Genomic DNA, 21,494 nt, shown 5'->3' with positions numbered 1-21,494 from the left:
AGTCGCTGCCGTAAAACGTAGGTTGTTGCGACAACTCTTTATCGCCGAAAAGTGGTAGAAAATGTTGCTTTTACGGTTTATATTTCATCACATACACAATTCTTGATCTGTCCAGCAGTCTCATACAGTATTACAACAGCGTAGTTCTATATCTGTGAGTATTATTATATCCGCGCGACCGTGAAGCGGCCATGTTTGTTTACAAGTCGTACTTAAAGGGCCAGACATCGTTGCTATGGTTACAGTGCCCCCCCTTCAATTTTATTGACGAGTCAAATGCAGAAATATATGTGAATTCAGAAGTTCAGAACCTCAGAACCTAATACAATTATGATGTTATTTTGATATCAACTGAATGATTATAATTATTACATCATTATAATTATTCAATTTACTTCAGATTTACTGTCTTTTTGACCCCAAGTTAAAGCAAGTGAAAAGATCAGGACAACTGTAATGAACCATAGACTATAATGAGCACAGCAAGCTTGGGGTCGATGACTACATTAACCAGCAGGCTTTGCAGCGGGATGACTTTCCTTGTTGCCTGGCAACGCTCCCAAACTTAAACAGCTACCATTCATTTAGAAGGTAATAACAAATATCAGTCAAAGTTAACGTAAAATCTTGATACGGAACAACTGAAAATCTAATTACCAACGTTGTATTTTGCCATTAACAAAGTCAGTTTGCTCAAGTTGGAAATATACCTTCGAATATGTTTATTTTACAGATAAAAATCCAAAGGAAGCAGATGATTTAACAGCAGAAATGTCTGAAGAAAACACAGCTAATAGTGTCGGTGACCAGGCTGAGGTCACAAAGACAGCTTCCCGGGAAAACACTGCAGGTAGAGGACATAATAATATGATCACTCATAGCTGAAGAGACCATGTCAACAAGAAGCATTTGAAATAATCAATAGTGAAGCATTTGAAGTGACAGTCGAAATACGATTAAAGCTACTGAAAGAAGTTGAAACGGCAGCTAAAATGACAGTTTAAATGTATGAAGTGACACAGAATCAGTTGAAGTATTTAAACATTTAAAACACTGAGATATCAGTTGGAGTGAATTGTTTAAATGGACCTTGAGTTAAGATTATTTTCCATAAAACTACTATTCCCAAGGTCAAGAATGAACTTTCACCCTCATATTCCATAACAACTGAATATCTGTATACTGAACTTTAACTATACCTCTGTGGTGAAGATGAAGCAGATGATGCCGTAGTATAAAAACATTTTTCTGTAGACTAGAGTTTGAAAATTGAATATTAACTTTTACCCCAAACTGTTCAAAGAAATATTGTTTCTGAAAGTCTTTACTTGATCAGTGTTTTAATATTTATTACACTGATGTGTTCTGGGCAAATTATTTATTCATTAAGTCTCCCATGACCTGATGTTTTTGATTGTGTTGATCACAACCCAGACTTTAAAAAAAAAAGATTTATTGTAAATAAGTATAAGAAAAGCAATTTGCCTGTCTTATATTGGCTGTTTTTGAGTTAAGTCATTGGCAGTGGGTTGAGTAATGAAAGCTGTTGTCTATTGTTTCCACCCTCACAGAATGTGATAGTGAAAACTCACTGACGCAGCAGGAGGATGAGGAGGGATCCAGGCGGCTCCCTGCAGACATGTACTACAAGTATGAGGAGCTTCACTCCAGACCGTCCATCACACCTGACTCTGAAATCCCAGAGAACCTCCTGCACCTCTCGTATCCTTCTTTGAAAAATTGTTTCATGAAAAATACTGCAAACCACAGTTCTTATTCAGCAAATCGAGGCAAATAAACATCTGTAACATCTGGACAATCAGCACAATTTTTGTTCCTTGAGCTGCAAGTTCAGAGAAATGTATGCTGTTAGTAGTGAAAATAAAGCCTGTAGGAGAGGACTTTATAGCCTTTCATCACAAAAATGGACCCTGTTCTGATCTGATTCAAGAGTTTAGGTCTTATTTTCGCTATTTTCTTTGTAGAGGACGTAGTTTTTACTCCTGTTTGTCTGTTTTTTAGTTGTTATTATTATTATTATTATGTAGGACTTTTGGTAACATAATATAGTAATCTAAAGTAAATTTTGTGTAAAGCTACAGTGAATCTGATCTTGAGCCTTAATTCGTCCTGCATCAAGTCACACCTTTGGCTATGACAGCGGGCGCAGGGCGAACCTGCAGCTGCTGGATGACAGAACTCTGATCTTTATAGCAGGTAACCTGCTCATCCTTCTGGATGTTTCCACCAAGGAGCAGAGATACCTCCGCTCCTGCAGTGGAGGAGGAATCGGCTCCATCACGGTAAGAAGGCTGGAAAACTATGTGAGATGTAACTGAGGAGAACACACTGAGGCTCCAGTCAGTGTGTGACTGACAGCATGAAACACTGACGCAAGAGAGGAATAAATAAAAATATACTTTATATCACAGATAACCATTACTTACACCATGCTGTGGTGTTTTTAGCTTGTTGGTTTTATTTTTCATTGGTTTCTTTGCAGATTGATGTTTAAAAAAGCTGTATTAGAATCACCACACAATAACTATTAGATTTGTCCTTCTATCTTGTGTGTGTGTGTGTGTGTGTGTGTGTGTGTGTGTGTGTGTGTGTGGGTAAAGGCACATCCCAGCAGGCAGTACTTCGTTGTCGCAGAGAAGGGAAACCAACCCAACATCATAATCTATGAATATCCATCGTTACGACCGTACCGCATCCTGAGAGGTAAATGGGACAAAGATGCATTTTTTTTCTTAAAGTTTTATTTCTCTGTCTTGTCTCAGTGATGATCATGTTTAACCTGCATGTCTGTAGGCGGTACAGAACGGGCGTACAGCTTTGTGGATTTTAACCGTGATGGGAGTCTGCTGGCCAGCGTGGGCAGCGCGCCCGACTACATGCTGACGCTGTGGGACTGGAGGCAGGAGGAGGTGATGCTGAGCTGCAAGGCCATTTCTCAGGAGGTCTACCGAGTCAGCTTCTCCCCGTACAACCCGGAACTACTCACATCATCAGGATCTGCACATATCAAGTAAAGTTCATTATGAATCCTCCCCTGTTTTAAGACTGCTGTGATTATTGTTAGGCCCACATCTGCATTCAATTCTGACTTGTTCCGTATTGGAAGTGTTATGACTTTTTTCATGACTTATGCATAAAAGTGACTCGGGCACTTATTCAGACATGAGACAATTGCCACCACATTTATGTAATGAGGTGCATGTCTAAAAGTGGCTACTTTTGAGGTCTTTTGCGACTCATTTGAGAGGCTTCATCAGTTTCAGTGCCAAAACATCTTCAAAAGACAACCTCCAATGACTTCAGACATCAGAAGTTGAATTATCACTTACATTGAGATTGAATATGTTAATTTTTTCATATAAGTTGAAAATACCTTCTTTCCTTCACTCTACAAGGTTCTGGAAAATGGCCAGCACCTTCACAGGTCTCAAACTGCAAGGACTTATAGGACATTTTGGGAAAACTACAGCGACTGATATTGAAGGCTACGTGGAACTACCTGATGGGAAGGTCTGTGCCCTGCTGTTCTGACAGGCTGGTTTGTATGAAAGTCAGGAAAATCTGGAAATGCTTTGAACAAGACTAGAGAGGAATCTACAGCCATGCTAGCAGCTCTGTGAGGTCGTACTTATTTTTTATGAGAACTGCTGTTTGAACGGTCAACAATAAACTTTCAATCTCAAAAATATGTTGTGATTTAAAAAATCATCTCTTTGAGTCAATAGAGCTAACTGTTACTTTGTCTTTTGCTGTCAGGTGGTGTCCGGCTCAGACTGGGGCAACTTGCTGCTGTGGGATGGAAACGCCATCAAGGTGGAGATCTGCCGTAAGGGGGGGCGGAGCTGCCATACAGGGATTGTCCAGCCGTTTGCTCTGGAGGATGGACAGCTGATGACGTTCGGCTCTGACGGAGTGGTCAGGGTAAGATAAATGCAGTCACATGACCTCGCTTCACTGGTAGAACACGTCTGTCAAAGTTTTTCTTATAAATGATTATTTGACTGCTGAAACACCTGTAACTCTATAGTTACAGATACATATATATTAAATTAGTCATATTTCCTCAAATATATTTACAGTAAAGCTCTTTGTGTTAGTGATGTATATGATGAGAGGTGACAACAGTTTCCAATCTGAAAACATTCTGTATACAAATTAAATCTTTTATTTTAGCTTTTCAAAGAGATAATTTGCCCCTCTTGGCATTCCTACTAAGAATAATTGAGCAGGGGTGATTATCCTCATGGAGCATGTGTGTAATCTGTATTTTTATGATGAGTTTTTTTGTTACTCCTCTCTGTCCCTGCAGGGCTGGGACTTCGAGAGCATTGACACTGCTGACAGTAACAGCGATAGCAGCAAGTTTGAGCTGGAGCCCATGAATGAGATGGTGATCGGACACAACGTCCGCCTCTCCTCTGTAGTGAAGAGCTCCACGCCTGACTCCTTTCTCTGGTTTGCTAAGGTCAGAGGGCAAGAGGTCAAAGGTCACTAATTAAAACCTTGATCTGGCCTCATCTCGATCAAAAATCCAATCCAATCTTTGCTATGTGGTCTTGCAGGATTCCAGCGGAGCCATTTGGAAACTGGACCTTTCATTCACCTACACGGTGAGTTTCCTCCATTGTCACCTGGGTTTTTGTGTATGTGTATGTTATATATGATTTTTTTTTCATTAAAAATGTCCAGCTTTGGTGTCACTGTTAACACTTCAATCTTCCTCTAGAATACTTAATGGTATAATCTATGACTGATGTACAGCAAACTCTCTGCTAAACCTTCTTTTACAAAGGAGGTTCACAGAAATATAAATAAAGTATTTGGTCATTCTCAAATATTACAGAAAATCCAGTTGAAAATCAGTTTTAAGTGATATGCACCTAAAAAGTCAGGGTATTTTACTGTACAAACAAAAAAAAGACAAGTCTTACATGTATAGAACTTTCTGCATGCCACTGTACTATAGATGCAAGCTGCCTTCTGGCCCCGCACTGCCCTTCCAGTGTCTTCTGTACTAAACAAAATTGTGCATAAAGCACAACAGAAAACAGGGCTGGATGATAAACTTAATTTATTGAATAAGCAATGTAATTGACCTAAATCTACTCAGAAAGTGAATTTTCAATCAACAAATTCTCCAATTTTATACATAATTCAACTGCCAATTGCATCTAATCAGAAAGTCATCAGTAATCAGGTTTAGAATCTATATCATCAGATGTAATAAATTGTTGTAATTAACACAGTGTGCTCATCCAGTGTAATCACAGTTTTTGTATCATCTGTGTGAACAGACTCCTGATCCAGAATGCCTGTTTTGCTTCCACGCCGGAGCGATCCAGGGCCTGGACGTGTCGAGGAAAAGCCACATGATGGCCACGACTGCTCTGGACCGTGAGCGACACACATTTCCACACCTACACACACAGATGCTTGCAAACACACTGACACAGACACGATTACAGCGTCTGTTCCTTGCTCTCCAGGTTCAGTCAAAGTCTTTGACTTCCTGGCAAAAAGAGAACTGACCACCAGCCGCTTCAATCAGGGTGGAACTGCACTCAGCTGGGCCCCAACTTTGGTAAGTATGTTCATATGAAAATCACAGACCCACTTGAATCATGCTCCTACATACAGTATAATGTGTGTTGACATTAAAACCGACCCCTGATGTTTGTCTTCAGGTGAACCAGAGTGGAGGATTACTGGTGACAGGCTTTGAGGATGGGGTGGTCCGCTTACTGGAACTGTATGATCCTCAGAGACTGCATGTTGTCACTGGGCGCAGCCCCAAGGGAGATGCCAAGCTGCGCCTCAAACAGGCCTTCAAACCCCATAATGCTCCTGTAACTGCTGTTGCATATGAGCGAAATGGAGACATCTTAGCCACAGGGGTAAGAGGTTTTCCAGGAAAACTTTGAAGTCTTTCAGAGGAATGAGTGTCTTTAACTTAAAGGAGGACTTTGGTGATTTAGCATTGCACATCTATTACATTGTTGGACTCATGATGGACATTTAAAAAAAGGATCAAAATCAACGCAGCAGAATCAGAGATATCATCTTTTTTATTCCATGCATTGTTCTTCTTGGTACATACATTACCCACAATGCAACTCAACTGCCGACAGTTTGGGCGGATGTGTTAAGCTAGTAGCTAATGTAGCCTCAAGCTGCTAGGCTCAGTCAGTGATGATGGCTACAGAGGTCTGCTAACCTCACTTCCTTACTCCACAACACCAGATTCTCACACTTGTAGTCTTCAGCCCCAAATGACACTGCAATTTATCAGATGTCAAAAAGCTTTACACAACTTTTTTCACATACGCATCAGTACTCCCCAAACACAGACTTTGATGTGTAAAATTGGTGGAGTTCCCCTTTAAGTTGTGTTGCAGTTAATTTCAGTAGTAAATAGCATAATACCGGAAACCAGTTTTCCACAGTTGGGAGTTAGTATGAGGACTTTCAAAGGTAAAAGAACAGAAACAATTGAAGAATAACACTTATGTCAGTTCAGTTATTTTCTTCATTTTGTTAATTGTCTCACCTTTCTGACCTCTCACCCCTCCTTTCCATGCTCAGAGCTCAGACTGCACTGTGTTCTTTTTCACTGTTGGGGAAAAATACAACCCCATCGGCTTTGTCCGCGTTCCCGGGCCGGTGCAGGCGCTGGAATGGTCACCTCATTCCCACGTAAGTCTGGTGTCTGTCCATCGCTGCTGTCAGAAAGGGAAGAGCTCATTATAATTTACCCAAATCTCTGTGTGATGGAAAGTTAATGTTTTAATCGATTTCTTCTACATTTTTACCCAGAATGAAAACAGGCTGCTCATCCTGTGTCAGAGTGGTCACGTGGTCGAGGTGCACAGCCCTGATCCAGAGGCCCAGACGCCGACCAAAACCTTCCAGCTGCCTGAGCTGCCCAGCAGATGCTTCCGGTTCAGGAGCATCAAGTCTCGAATCAAGGTCTGAGCTTGGCCAGATGGTCTGTTTCTTGGGTTTTCATTGAATACATCAGTTTTTATGCCCACATTACATTATTCTTTCCTCCATTTCCGGCTGCATGATTTTAGTGGAAATAACTTCTAGGATGAGACATTGATCTGGAAGCTCAACATTCCAGTTCAGCCATAAGTAGTTTCATTTTGTTCACCCCAGTGATTCCTTCATTTCAGTTTCATGAGTCTTTTTTTTGTGCATTTGTGTGTGTGTGTCAGAGAGAGGAGGAAATCGCAAGACGTCAAGCCATAAAGGAGAAGAGGGAGAAAGAGAGAGAAAAGCGGTTGAAAGAGTCAAAGCAGCCAGACTTAGAACTAGAAGAAGAAGAAGAGGAAGAAGAGGAAGAGTTGCCTGCTATTTACATCCCTGACCCTCCAAGTCCTCTCTACTGTGGCTTCTACTCACAATCTGGGCAGTTCTGGCTCTCCATGGTACAAACGTAGAAACACATACGTATATATTTCTTGTCATCGTGCAATTTATATCTCAACAATCAGCAGACAATAGCAATTTAGGAGCTTTAAGGAAATTACATTGCAACCAATCAGCTGAGATCAACTGAATCAGTCAACTTAAACATCAAAAATGAAGATATATTAGTTAAGATATAGCAACAAATTAAATTACAATACTTCATCAAAGATTAATTTTTCTCTTTTCTCTCCTTCAGGGAGGCTTTGATTCAGGTTTCTTGTATCACTGCAAGTTCTCTGAGCAGCAGGATGAGGATCCAGTCCAGCGGCAGGATGAGCCCTTTGACTTCCTGCCTGTCCAAAACGCAGACAACAACCCCATCCGCTCCATCACCTTCAGGTAAGGAATTGGGAGGAATTTGATTTGAACGTTGAAAAGTGGGCGCATCATAATGAATCATAGCTCTGTGCTGCTAAAAGTTGACCAGGGATGTGATGTAAATGAGGGGCTAAAAAGGCATTTTTCATTTCACTTCAACTTTGAATAAGCTCAGGTCTGCCTCTCTCTCAACTTGTTTTGGAATCGGTCCCCTAGTGGCCAAAACATTTAATGCAGCTTCAAATGTGTCAGGAGTCACAATAGCTAAACTGTTTTAAAAAATCAAAATAAAATAAAAAAATCCACTCTGGCAGAAAAAGTTTGAAATAAGGCAAATCAAGGAACATTTTAGAAGGTAAACACGACAGCCTCCTTATGTAACACTATAACCTGTATAAGGTGGAGGTTGAAGTGTCCTACCTGGTGTGCTGTTTTTTGGTGTTTCATAGCTCCAACAGGCAGCTGCTGCTCTGTGGCATGCACTCAGGGTCCATCAGGGTTTACCCTCTGCAGCCCAGCGACCACAACCTCACCTCCATGCAGGCCTACTGGGAACTGAGTGTCCACGACAATCACTATGGACACCTGCGGTACATCCGCTGTAGCCATGATGACCACTTTGTGCTTACAGCGGGAGACGATGGGAACATCTTCTCCTTCAGCCTGCTTCCTCCAGAGGAGCTACAGAAAGGCCTGCAGAGAAAGAGGGCCAAGGTTCCTTCACCCAGGGTCAGTCGACATTTTACCTTTTCTTACCTTTTCCATTTTACATCCATATTTGTTTGTGCATTTAAGCAGGAAATATGGCAACAAGACCAACAGTCAACATCCACACTAGTGGCTCTTTGAGGCTGTAATTAGGCACAGCAGTGCTTTGAGTTAAATGCAAACATCAGAATGCTAACATGCTCACAATAAATGCTGATGTGTAACAAGCATAATGTTTTATGTTCACTTTGGAAAAACACGTCAAATGAATAATGTAAAGTTTACTATGTTCACCATCTTAGTTTAACATGTTAGCATGCTAAAATTTGCTGATTAACACTAAACTTAACATAGAGCTAAAGCTGATGTCATTGACATGTTTGTTATTCATTTTTCAGGTATTTGGAAGTACTATATTAGACAAATTGAAATTTTGAATTGACGATGGTGCCAGTTGAAAAGTTAAGGGATCAAGTTTTTATAATTCACCCTGAAGGGGACATTAGTGTCTGGACTAAATGTCATAGCAATATATCTTATAGTTATTGAGACATTTCACTAAATGTCAACTTCATGGTGGTACTAGAGGAAATGTCAGAAATGTCATTAGGAAACATTGTCAGGGGCGCCATGAATTTTTGTAAAAGATTTAGTGCCAATCCATCTAGTAGATGTTGAGATATTTCACTGGATAAGTGGAAACTTTGACCTGGTGGTAATGGCAGATGAAGAATCAGGATCAGAAATCATCCTCTGAGAACAATGAATATGCAAAATTTCATGACAATGCATCTATTCGTAGTTGTCGATACATTTCCATCTGGACCAAAGTGTTGGACCATCGGCCTTTGCCATCCCTAGAGCCACGTCTTTAGCTTGGCTGAAAACATCACATAACTGTTTACACCAGGTTCTGGATGTACCTTGAATCCCTTTCCAGTTTGTTTTATGAACCTTTTCTGACTTATCTAAATTAAAGCTCTAGGGTTAAAGGATGTTGCATGTTGAACAGATTGTAAAGCCCTCAGAGGGAAAAATTTGGGGTTTTTGGGCTCTATTAATAAAACTGACAATGACAACGGCAACATGTCACACTCAGTGAGGAATAAACAGCCTATAAAATATTTTTTAAAACTCTTTCATTATCCTCACACAGCAGAGAAGACATTGAGTGTTTTGAGTGAAATTTTTGTCATGTTTTTGTTTTGTATATTTTCCTGATATTTAGCTTTTCATCCTGATGAAAACTGAATTTAAAAGGCGTCTAACTGTGCAGTTCAGGTGTCAGTTAAGTGTTAAATGGTGTCATGTAAAAGAAGAGCCTGTAAAGCAAACTGTTTATGGAGGGTTACAAATAGATGCTTGTAAATGAATATCAATGAAAAGTTATCATTTTGTTTATTATTCTAACAGGTGGGTCTTGAGAATGAGGCGTTGGCTCAGGACATTGAGGACCCAGCAGCCTATAGGTGAGAGAGAATAACCTCTTATTAGGGATATATTTTGTCCTTCTCTTTGTCTCTGACACTTTTTTCATCTCTCTGTTTGTAATATTATTTGTACTGCAGATAACTATACTGTTTGTATTTTCTTTTTCATTATTTATATTTATGGATTTTCTTCAATTATGTAGCTCTAAAGCACATCTGAGGATGTACATGCTGTTCTTGGTGATTATGAAGGTTTGACGTACTATGAGTTTCTAACCCTCGCTCCCACTCTGACTCTCTCCAGCATCGAGACGGCTAAGCAGAAGCTGGAGAAGGACCGTCTGCGTCGTGAGGTCGACCTGAAGATTTCAGCGAAGCGAAAAAAGCTGGTTGAGCTCCAGAAGAAGTTTAAACATCTGCTCAACGACAACCAGAGTCTGCCAGAGCACGTTCGCCTCAAATCTGCGGTACAAACACACACACACACACACACACACACACACACACACACACACACACAAACACACAGCTGGGTTTTACCTGTCATCTGGTTTGACAATTCATGTGGTTTATTGTCTATTTATCTATTATCTGATTTAGTTTTAGAATAAAATTTAAAGACGCACCTGAAATGTGACTAGAATCAGAAATACCACTATTGTTCTGTTCAATGGACAAAAATAGTTTTTTGAGGTCATCATCTGGGAAGTTGTGTGAGTATATAAGTTTTATAGTTATAGTCCAGTTCCAGTGTGTGGGTGTACCTCCCATTTTTAATAATAATCCAGTAGAATATGTCAGTTTTTCTCATTTTTTTCTGCCATTCATGTGTTAACTAATCACTGACCTTAATTGCTAATTAAAACTACGTCATGTTCAATAATTCACATGTTCTCACTGTTCTGGTTATAATTTGAATATCAGCCATAGTCACAACCAATACATATTCATGTAATAATTGTAGTCATCAGCCTTTTTGTGTTTTATAGTTTGGTATTATAGTTTTAAAGCAAATGTGCTGTAATATTTCTATAATATCTTGTAATATTCAGAGAGAATGCTGTGTTTTCCCCACAAGGTGGCACCTAATACCTTCTGTTTAGTGAGCTGTAGCCAGACTATTGCCTGTCACTGCAGTGTTGCTTTCTCATTTATGGATTATAAGATTTCTGTTTCAGTTATTATCATTTGTGAAATTTCTGCTAGTATTATTAGTTGTTAAATTTGGTGTTTTTATGAATATTCTATAAATTAAACAATTTTCCTAGTGGAGATATTATTACAGCTTGACTAAAAAGTATTGTTAATTTACATTCTAACTTACACATTTCCATTTTTTCTGTCATTTCTAGATCACACACACACACACACACACACACACACACACACACTCGATGATCCTTACACGCACTACTACATATACCAAGTTACTGCACTACCTGGATCCTGAATAAATATCTTGAAAGGAATACCTGACTCCTATGTCCTGACTAACAGCCCACAGAGACTGTCACACTCTCCTAACCAGCTACCTACTTAAACCTATTTTAAATCACAGTGAATCCAGAAAACTGGGGGTCTTAACTAAACCTTAAAGATGTAGTTCATAAGTTTCTATACATATTTAAAGTAGGAAGTTTGTTAACATAAAAAGCTTCTTATGGAGATAAACATGCAAGAGATAAAAATGAGTGTGCTGGTATGGATTGATACATTTGTTCTGTCAGATGGACGAATAATGGGACGTCTAAACTCTCAAGAACCCCTTCTTAAGATGCTGTTGATGTGTAAAGAATGAATGTAAGCCAATGCAGTGTCCTCAGTTTTGTATGTGTGTGTGTGTGTGTGTGTGTGTGTGTGTAGGAGCTGCAGCTGGACCAACGTTTCAATGAACAGGCAGAGAAGGTGAAGGCCCAGCGGGTGAGAGAGGTCAGAAAGCAACTGGGCTGGGAGATGGAGCGCTGCTGCATAGCACTCAAAAAACTACAGGACTGGTACTGACTCAACACAAACACACACACACACAAAACACAGTTGCATATTTATGCTGTCCCAAAAAGAATCTAATGGACATGTTCACTTTTTTGAAACCTTTAATAACCCTGTATTCCTGATACATAATGTAAGACAGGAAAGACACCTTACAATACAATTTGAAACATGCAGACTAGCACATACCTCTCAGGATTTTAGTTTTTCCTGTAATATTACCTCCCAAGACCCAACATGTGGAGTCTGCTAGAACTGATGCACCATGTAAAAATGACTTATATGAAATACATGAATCAATGCTGTATCTGGCATCTGAAGAAGTTTTGATTTTATTTTGATTTCTCTCCTGTTGCTATAAAGCCAGGACATAAAGACAACCTGCAACCGGAGTGAAAACCTCCGCTCATGTGTTTATCTTCAGGTTCAAGGACTCTTTGGAGTCCAAAGTGGTCACTGTGGTCGCCATCTGTACCAACCACAGAATCTCCAGCTACCGTCTGCCGGCGCTCACTGAGCCTTCAGCCTGGCTCAGACAGCAGAGCAGACCTGGTCGTCCCGATGAAGATGGAGCAGCCACACAAGAGCGCCGAAGGTCCAGAGCTGAGCCTGCAAAAGACAGCGGGGATTTAGAAGGTGAGAGGGTGTCTGTGGGTTTGTTTCACCTGTAAAACATCCTTAACATATCACTTATGTGTGTTCGCCAGACGACAAGGTGCTGCGTCCCCTGATGGCTCGTCCAGCGGGGATAAAGCTGGGAGATCGGCAGGTCGAGAGGCTCCGAAAAGCTGCAGAGAAAGCTGAACAAGCACGAGCCAAGATAGAGAAGAGGCAGCAGGAATGGGAACAACTGTGAGTGTCACATCCAAAAACATCCCCTCAGCCCTCTGTGCTCAAGTTAGATTCATGTGGCACTCTTTGTTTTATGTTCACAGTGCTTCCTGTGTTCTGTATTCTCCTAAAAATCTCTAAAAAAAAAAAAATGCAGTGTCAGATTAACCCACTAGGAGGCTCTGGGGCTAAAATGGTGAGATGTTGGTGCAAAACTGTGATGGATTATTGGTGTCTCAGGTATGCAGAGAAGCCAAAGGAAAACTGTGAGGATCCTCAGGATGTGCAGGCCATCTGTGAAGCCAAAGAGAACATTGGAGACTTAAAACTGAAGTCAGCCAAAGACTTCACAGTGCCAAAACACCTGAGGATGAACACTGAGAGGAAGATAACAGAGATGATAGCCCTGGAGGGAAAAGTACGCACAATCACACAGACACACACATATGCTAATTAACATCTTACTTCATTCCCAGCATTAACTTCCTTCAGGCTAGTTTTTTTCTTACTTCCTGTGTTCAGTAAAACTGATGTATTTGGACTCTTAAGTGTCTCATAAAAACAACTTAATGGTCTTTGGTACGGATGATTAATAATGAAATATAATTATGCTGAATAGTGTGTTCACTTTAAACATTCTGTATATAAAATACACATAAAGTTAAATGAGGTGAGATTTTGTGATGATATTACTCCATTTCATCATCTTAAATATCCTCTTAGAGAGGAGCTGCAACTGAGAGGAGTAGAAGGGAAGAGAAGTCTCCATTACTTAATTAATCACTGTTTTAGTCATTTATCAAGCAAACATTTAAATTATTCTCTGGTTCCAACTTTTCAGTAAAGATCTGCTGTTTTTCTCTGTTTTATATCACTATAAACTGAATATCTTCAATGATGGAAAGAGCTTCAGTTACAGACAAAGCAGATTCCTTTAATGATTCCTTCCATCCCATCAGATCCGTGAGAAGCAGACTGAGATGAATGGTCGGATCATGACGTTGCGGGATTCCAAGGTTCGCCTGGTGTCTCAGTTGCATGCTCAGGCTCAGCAGCTGCAGAAGGTCCAGCAGTATCTTGCGGACCATCTCCACTCCCCTCCACCCGCTCTGCCCACTATTCTACCAGAGGAAACCCCAGAGAAGAGGCTGCGGTACAGCCGCGCTACCCTGGAGCGATACCGGGTTCTGAGGGAACAGAGGTACAGGATCCAAGACTCAGACCACAGTAGACAAAAAAAGTTTTCAGATGTCGAAATGATTCTTTAGGAGATTTTCAAGAATCAGTAAATCTTTTTTTTTTTTTTCCAAATAGGCCTCCCACAGTGGAGCAGGAGGAGCAGGAGGGGGCTGCGGGTTTATTGGAGCAGCTGGAGAAAGAGATGGAAGGAGAGGAAGAAGAGGAGGAGAGAGGAGAGGAAGGGACACCCTGCCTGTCAACTTCATCTGTAACCACAGAGGAAGAGACAGCAGTGGAGGAAGGAGTAGAGCTGAGCGAGCTGGAGGAGGAGCTTCTAATGGAGAAGGAGATCAAACTGCTGTACATGCAGGACTCTCTACTGGAGGAGGTCTGTTCATTTTTCATTTAAAAAAAACATTTTTTGAATACAAATGTATTAAATCAAATTAAAACACAGCTTTTTTTCATTATTTTTTAGAAGAGAGGGTCCATTAAAATACACAAAATATCTTCCGGAGTCTACTGAACATCTCAGGCTGATGATGTACTGTATAACATTATGATATAATCTGTGGATGTGTTTGTTAACCACCAGATGGAGAGTTCGATGTGTCAGTTTGATGCGAAGCTCCTGCTGCGTCACCAGAAGCTGCATCTGGACTGGCAGCTGAAGCTGGCTGACCTCCGTCAGCTGATGCTCTACCAGGAGCTGCTGCTCCTTAAGGAGGTCGACAGGAGGGAGGAAATCCTGCAGGAGAAGCTGAACGCTCGCATGAAGGAGGAGAACAGCATCACGGTGGGAGGGATTCTTTCTTGTTCCTGTGGATGGTCTTTTCATTTCAACATGTACTTTAGCAATCTGTTTAAAGGTTAGCAGTCTGTTTAAAGGGCCCTACTGGTGCTTTTTCTTTTTAATTGCATACTTTACAATATTGCTGACCACAGTATTTTAGATTTTTCCATTTATTTTCCTACCTCCCAGGCAACCTCCATTAATGTCTGTGCAGAATAAAAATCACCTTTTAGAAATGTAATATCATAAGAATTTAAAGCCTCAGACTTTGGCGCCCCCCAGTATTGGTATTTTAGGGACAGACATCAACGCACGCAGCTAAAAGAAACCCACAGTCATTCAGTCAAAATCACTTTTTAAAGCTGCTATAATTGCATAAATATTCTACACATTTTGGTTTTAATAACTATTGTTACTGCCTACTAAAGTAGTGCAGATTTTTCCAGTCAGTTTAATGCTGATAACAAAAGAAACAGAGCTGTTCACTGGAGCATCATGACTGAGTGGGTAACACTGTCTAAGGCTGTTGGTTTGAAACCACAGACTAGCTTTTTGTGTAGGTTTCCTCTGGGTGCCCCTACACCTACCTTATTTACTCATAACTACTCACGTTATGTAAGTGAAGTTGGGGGAAATTTGTATGTTCATATTTAACAGACAACAAACTGAAAACAGCACTATGTTAAAAAAAACTCAAGTGGAGTTGGTGTGAGCATGTTGCTTCAGGCACCAGTGAGAAGATGAAAATCAAGTCCAATCTGAGTAACAGATCCATGAGTTTGAAGGCTTAGCAGACTCCAAAACACTGCAGAGCAGTTTATAATACTATGAGGCATTTTACAACTGTGCATTTGTATGTATTTGATTGTCCAGTGCAGTGTGTTGCCAGATGACATTGCATTGCATCGGTTCAACTTTTTTGTAGCGTGACCCAGTATTTTGTTGCTGGAGCCTCTGTCTAGAGACCTCTGCTGTATCAAGCCAGTGGTCTGAAATGTACGCAGTGCTGATGTCAGTCTGGACACGACCACAGCAAAACTAAAGCTTTTCTGTAACAGATGTTAGTGGGCCCTGTTATTTTTAGACTAAATGATCTAAGTCACTTATAAAATTAGATTTTCAAGTTGACACCGACAGTGTTGTTGTTGTTACATCCTCTCCTCTCTTTTTCTCTTTCCTGACAGTCTAAGCTGGAGGAGTATAATGAACAGCTGGAACTGAAGCGCAGAGACATAGCCAAGGTGCACGAGAGAGAGAAGGCTCTGGCTGCAGCATTCCAGGCCTCGCTGGGCGAAGACAACAAGTTTGAAGAGTTTCTGACCAAAGTCTTCAAGAAGAGGATCAAACGTGTCAAGAAGAAGGAGCAGACGGAAAATGAAGGTGAGCAGAAGAAACTCAGTGTGATTATGTGAAGCTGTGTCAGTTTATTGTGTGTCCTTTATAATCCAAATGTGTGTTTGCAGAAGAGGAGGAGGACAGTGATGAAGACTCAGATGAAGACGATGACTGGGATGATGATGATGATGATTACGAAAGCGACATGGAGGAGGGAGGAGTTCCTCTGGATGACAGCGTTTGCCCTCCAGGTCAGTACTGTGGTGGATGAAGTACTCAAATCCTTTACTTAAAGTGCTGCTGTTGTCACAGGTCAGTATTTTAGAGTATTTGTTACCAGGTCACAAAGTAATATAATGCCACAAAAAAAGCAGAATAATGATTATATTACTATTTTATTTGTGTAGTAATTACCTGAATTGTGCTGCATTTTTCCTCATTTCTCTGTTCCACAACAATAAGATACAGATATTGAGCTGAAGCAGGTCATCCATATGTGAGGTAATCAGTCTGTCATCATCAATTTATCGGCTCAATCTGCACATGTGTTTCTATTAGAGGTCTTTAGATCTGAACCCAATCCTTAATAGACCCATTGAAAACTTACCTGAACCTGATGTGCATAATCTTATCTTCACACAAACAAAAAGGAAACCAAGGGCAGTCAGACCTGATGAGAAAAGAACCTATCAAAATGTGGTTGAGCCAAACAGATGCAAATAATAAAGTACATATCAATGCAGTAACCTAAGTTCTTTTTTTTAGGTTTTCAAACCTGCAGTTCTTTTGCTCTGGTTTGAATCAGTGGAAGAGTTGGAAAATGTGTTGCGTTTTCCACTCGGGAAAAAAAATTCAAGCAAACCAAAATGCATCACTAAAAGTCACGTGAGAACATTCACTCTGTCAGATGGTTATTTTTGCGTATTCGAATCCCAGTATGCAAAGTAAACCTGGCTACAAGAGCCGTTTAGCTCTAACTTGATTCAGGTTAGAAAGATGGAGAAACATGTACAAGATGGACAGATTTATGAAGAAAAACATCATCAAGCAAACACATCGGTTTATCCCAAATATGACAAAGCCCATCTTTGTCTTTAGTTAAAATTCTACACAGTGACGTTAAATATGAGCTGCGACATCTTTTTTGCAGTTACTAGTTTGGTTGTGGCAGGTTCTTGTCACAATTGAGAGCTGTTGTGTTTTCAACATGAAGCATTTTGTGGTGCAATTTTTTGACGCTCCAAGTTCAGCAATAAAATATGTGAATGTGCATATGTCTCAGGCTGTGACCCACAGTTGTTTGAGAACACGCTGCAGCTGCGTGAGCGACGGCTGGACCTGGAGGAGCTGCTGGTGGAGGAGAAGAAGAGCGCTGATGCTCTGGAGAAGGAGTGTGATACCCTCATCAAGAAGGTCAAACTCTGCTTTTCATTTCTCTGCTGTGTTTCTGTTATTATCATGTGCTCTTTTTTTTCACTCACACCTTTTGAAGCTTTTTTTTTTGGCGTGGTTCTGCAGGAGAAATCGGTGAAAAGCAGTCGGAAGGCAGCAGAGGGCGACTTGGAGTTAGTCAACAGGGAGAAACAGCAGAAACTTAACGAACTGGATATGGTGATTCCTTTCAGACTGCACCAGGTAAACAGACAAAAATAGTAATGAAGGAATTCAAAGTAAAACATCTAGTTTGCGATATCATTTTCAAATATAAGTTTCGTCTTTCCCAGTTTGCTCAATCCACTGTCTCTCTCCCCTCTTGACTACCAGATCGAGTTTGTCGTTAACGGTTCAGTGCCGTCTGACCTGACCCCGACGCTGGTGCTGAACAGGATGGAGCTGAGCCGGCTGCAGGAGCGTGTGATGGAGCTGCAGGCGGAGAAGACTCAGCAGAAAGATCTGTCCTGTCAGGCCCGCCAGCAGCACGTCAGGCTCGTCCACGACCGCAAGGAAATGAATGTTGAGATACAGGGTGAGACGCAAACAGAACAACATCTGCGCCTAGAGCTCGGAGCAGAGGAGCTTGTGAAACATCTGATGATGAGTAAAGATACAACATATAAAATCTTAAAATTCGGATGCTACGTAAATGCATTCAAGTCAAAGAAAAGACACAAACAGATGAAAATAAATCCAGATTTGCTTTAGGCAAAGACATGTCCGCTGGAGTTAAAAATATTTCAACATGAGCATTTTTGGGTTTTTTTTTGTATCACCCCAATGTATTAATTTGCACAGATAGGACAAGAATAACAATATAAGTATTGTGACCAGGTTACGCCAAAAAGTGTAAGAACAAAATTAATTTACTGGTCGCTGTTGATATTACCAAAAACTGACATTGTTCGATTCAATTATATGTTTACTGATGAGTGTGTTGGTGTGTGTCTATATGTGTGTTGGTGTAGTGTTGGAGAACCAGTGCAACCAGCTGATGATGATGAAGTTTGGGAGGCTGGTGGATCTGGAGGCTCTGCAGACGCTGTCAGGGAACAGGACACTGGAGGAGCTCAAGCAGGAAAAACTCCTCCAAGAAGCAGCAAATGCCAAGGAAATCAAACAGTGGGATGTACGCTGACCTCTGTGTGTGTATGTGTGTCAGTTTTGGTGTGCGTATGAGTGTGCACTTTGGCAAATGTGCGATATCTATATATCTGCTTTATTTTAATCTAATCATCTTTAAACACAAAATGTCATTAAAAATAACTTAGATTGTAATTAGTTTATTTAGATTTGTCTTGATTTGTGTGTATGTGTTTGTGTGTGTCTTATGTGTGATATTCAGGCGAAGGTAGAAGAAGAGCATCAGGCTCTGATGGAGGTGACCAAGTGTAACACGGAGTGTCTCCTCAGCTTGACGATGCTCTTTGATGAGAAGAGTGAACTGGAGCATAAACTCAACGCCAGGCAGAAGAAAATTGTAGGTCTATGCATTACATTTACTTAATATGTAATATACCCGTGATTATCCAAAACTGGGATTTATGTACTGTTAATATATGCAAATGTATGATTATGTTTGTTGAAAAAACACTGATTCAGATGAGCAGCAGGTCACAACCTTCCACAATAACTCTGCCATCTCTGTTGTGATACTAATAGAATACAACAATAGATTTTTCTGGCCATTAGGGGATAGAAGAATTCCAAAACAAACTAACAGACGGCTCTGACATATCTCCATACAGTGATACAGTCATTTAATCCATCACTAATGTAACAGAACCAGGAGCCTACAGCCATGCTAGCTGCTCTTTGAGGCTGTACAGTGGTGCTTTGAGCCAAATGCTAACATCAGCATTTTAATACTCACAGTGACAATGTTAACAATGTTCATCATCTTAGTTTAAGGTGACTGATGGGAATGCAGTTTTATGGATATTTGGTCAACTTTGGTAACTTTGACCCGATGATGGCACTAGATGGAAAGGTCAGGGGATTCAAGTTATTACAATTCATGCTCTGGGGACCATGAATTTGGGCACCAAATATCATGGTAATCCATCCAATAATTGGCAAAATATTTCACTAGCACCAAAAATGTCAACCTTAGGGTAGCACTAGAGGAAAGAGTGAGTAAGTAAGTCACTAGAATACATTTTCTGGGAAATCATAAATGTGTGCACAAAATGTTGTACCAATCCATCAAGTAGATGTTGAGATATAGTGAAAAGTCGGGGGATCAGAGGAGACTTTGAGTATCTGTACAAAATGTCATGGCAATTCATCTGGTAGTTACAGAGATGTTTTAGTCTGGACCAAAATGGTGGACTAATAGACTGACATTCCCATCTAGAGCCACTAGCATGTCTATAAACATTGAATTGTGGAGTGTTAAGAATTTCAGCTTTTATGAAATTAATATGTTCCATGTAATGGTAGAAATATTTTGTCAGTTTGATTTATATGTGTAAATATATTTTTGGCATTTTTTGACCTTTGTCAGCCAGATCAGGTGACAAAGTCCTGGGTTGGATTCACACTTAGTATGTCATGCCAGCTCATTTGCCTGCTTTCTTCTATTTTTGTGTGCATAACTGCCTTATCATATATCTGTTTATGTGTATCCAGGGCAGACAGTTGCAGGATTTCAGCAGGCGTGCAGACCAGGAGGAGATCTGGAGGCTTCAGGAGTTTGTGAAAACACAATCCCATCAGATCGAGGCTCTCAGCAGAGAGATTGACCTGCTGTCCCGTAAAGGAGGTCACGTCCTGCCAACCAGCCAGCCTCCACTCCCCCCACTCGCCCCTCTGTCCACCCCACAGACCACACCCACACCGTCAAACCAGGACCAGAGGCGTCTGTCCAAACAGCTTAAAGCACAGAAGTCACCCAGCGGGCAGGGAGCTAATTAACTGAAGACAGAGGCCAGAAAAAACACATTTGGTTGCTGTATATTGGGAGAACTCTGCTCACTAATATCACTTTCTTTAGAATTATTGATATTGTTAAGATTAAAATAATCTGAATTTAAAGTCTTAAATGATGATGGTGTTTGATTTTGTTGTTACTGAAATCTGTGTCCTGTTGGAGTATGAAACCATTTGATGTTATTGAACCCATGACCTTTCCTCTAGCATTAGTTTCAGCTCAGTGATAATAGTTTCAAACTGATATTGAAAACCAAGAGGCAACACATGTAAGGATAGTAAAAGTAAAGTAATGTGATCTCTTTTATTGATTTTAGTTAAAGAAAGCCTCAAGAAAACTCTAGACTCAGGATCCTAATAACTTCACACTGATCTACCATCTACAGTACCTTTCCACTCCCCGTCCACACACACACACACACACACACACACAGCTAGCAAGAGGAAAAATTAGCAGTGTAGAATTCTGTAATTTTGAATCAGGAAACAAAAAGGAGCTTATCACACACAACCTTATCAGAGCTGAATATTTGATGACTGTAGTGTTATACATTTTATGTAGTGAGATTAATGGGTCTTTTATCCAATTAAAATCATCATGTACAGATCTCTGATCAGATTTTTGAAAATGAAACCTGTAAAATTTACACTGTAAATTGGGAATAATTAGGCTGTATGTTGCAGGTGGTATTCCAAAGCTTTACTGATTAGGGTCCATCATAGTCAGTAGTGTGTAGTACACACACACACTACGTAGTGTGTGTACATGCATAGAGGGGAGGAGGCAATTAGTATCAAGTTAGCACAAGCGTCATGAGTAGTGACAAAACAAAAAGATAAAAATGAGATGATATCTAAATTCCAAACAGCTCCTCTTTCCAGAATGAAGCAGAACCTGACAAACGTTCCCTCCTCCCTCTCTGTGAAACTGTTAATATTCACAAAATATTGGAACATTTATTCTGAGTGGAAATGGTGCAGCAAGTGAACTGGTTACTAAAACGGTGCAGTATTTTTGTGTATACTTTAAATGTCAGACTGCATCCATACAG

General features: G+C 40.4%; 1 protein-coding gene across 2 annotated transcripts; it reads left to right on the top strand.

Moving 5' to 3' along the window:
* Window positions 1–66: 66 nt before the first annotated feature.
* Window positions 67–20,558, top strand: LOC121886045 (cilia- and flagella-associated protein 44). Of its 2 annotated transcripts, XM_042395940.1 has the most exons (36): window positions 67–154; window positions 425–591; window positions 734–850; window positions 1,572–1,722; window positions 2,141–2,303; window positions 2,622–2,724; window positions 2,815–3,031; window positions 3,417–3,531; window positions 3,778–3,942; window positions 4,331–4,486; window positions 4,584–4,631; window positions 5,316–5,415; window positions 5,508–5,602; window positions 5,706–5,915; window positions 6,604–6,714; window positions 6,835–6,987; window positions 7,239–7,451; window positions 7,691–7,833; window positions 8,262–8,541; window positions 9,934–9,989; window positions 10,255–10,417; window positions 11,814–11,944; window positions 12,364–12,575; window positions 12,647–12,791; window positions 13,011–13,188; window positions 13,730–13,971; window positions 14,085–14,337; window positions 14,545–14,745; window positions 15,927–16,122; window positions 16,206–16,328; window positions 17,360–17,490; window positions 17,596–17,712; window positions 17,842–18,043; window positions 18,480–18,640; window positions 18,857–18,991; window positions 20,143–20,558. In XM_042395940.1, exons 3-36 carry the CDS (start codon window positions 772–774, stop codon window positions 20,425–20,427), a joined length of 5,433 nt encoding a protein of 1,810 aa, XP_042251874.1. In that variant the 5' UTR covers window positions 67–154; window positions 425–591; window positions 734–771; the 3' UTR covers window positions 20,428–20,558. The 2 variants fall into 2 exon arrangements, with proteins under 2 accessions (XP_042251874.1, XP_042251873.1); XM_042395939.1 differs by lacking the exons at window positions 67–154; window positions 425–591 and having other exon boundaries at window positions 598–850.
* The last annotated feature ends 936 nt before the right edge of the window (window positions 20,559–21,494 follow it).

This window comes from Thunnus maccoyii, chromosome 19 (assembly GCF_910596095.1).
Source record: "Thunnus maccoyii chromosome 19, fThuMac1.1, whole genome shotgun sequence".
Lineage (NCBI taxonomy): Eukaryota > Metazoa > Chordata > Actinopteri > Scombriformes > Scombridae > Thunnus > Thunnus maccoyii.
Note: the sequence above shows the minus strand (reverse complement) of the source record. Positions and strands in the feature narration are given on the sequence as shown.

Coding starts and splice junctions, on each gene's coding strand:
- LOC121886045 (XM_042395940.1), top strand. CDS start 772: ATGTCTGAAGAAAACACAGCTAATAGTGTCGGTGACCAGGCTGAGGTC. Junction 14,338..14,544: donor AGGACTCTCTACTGGAGGAG/GTCTGTTCATTT, acceptor GTTAACCACCAG/ATGGAGAGTTCGATGTGTCA. Junction 18,641..18,856: donor AGGAAATCAAACAGTGGGAT/GTACGCTGACCT, acceptor TGTGATATTCAG/GCGAAGGTAGAAGAAGAGCA.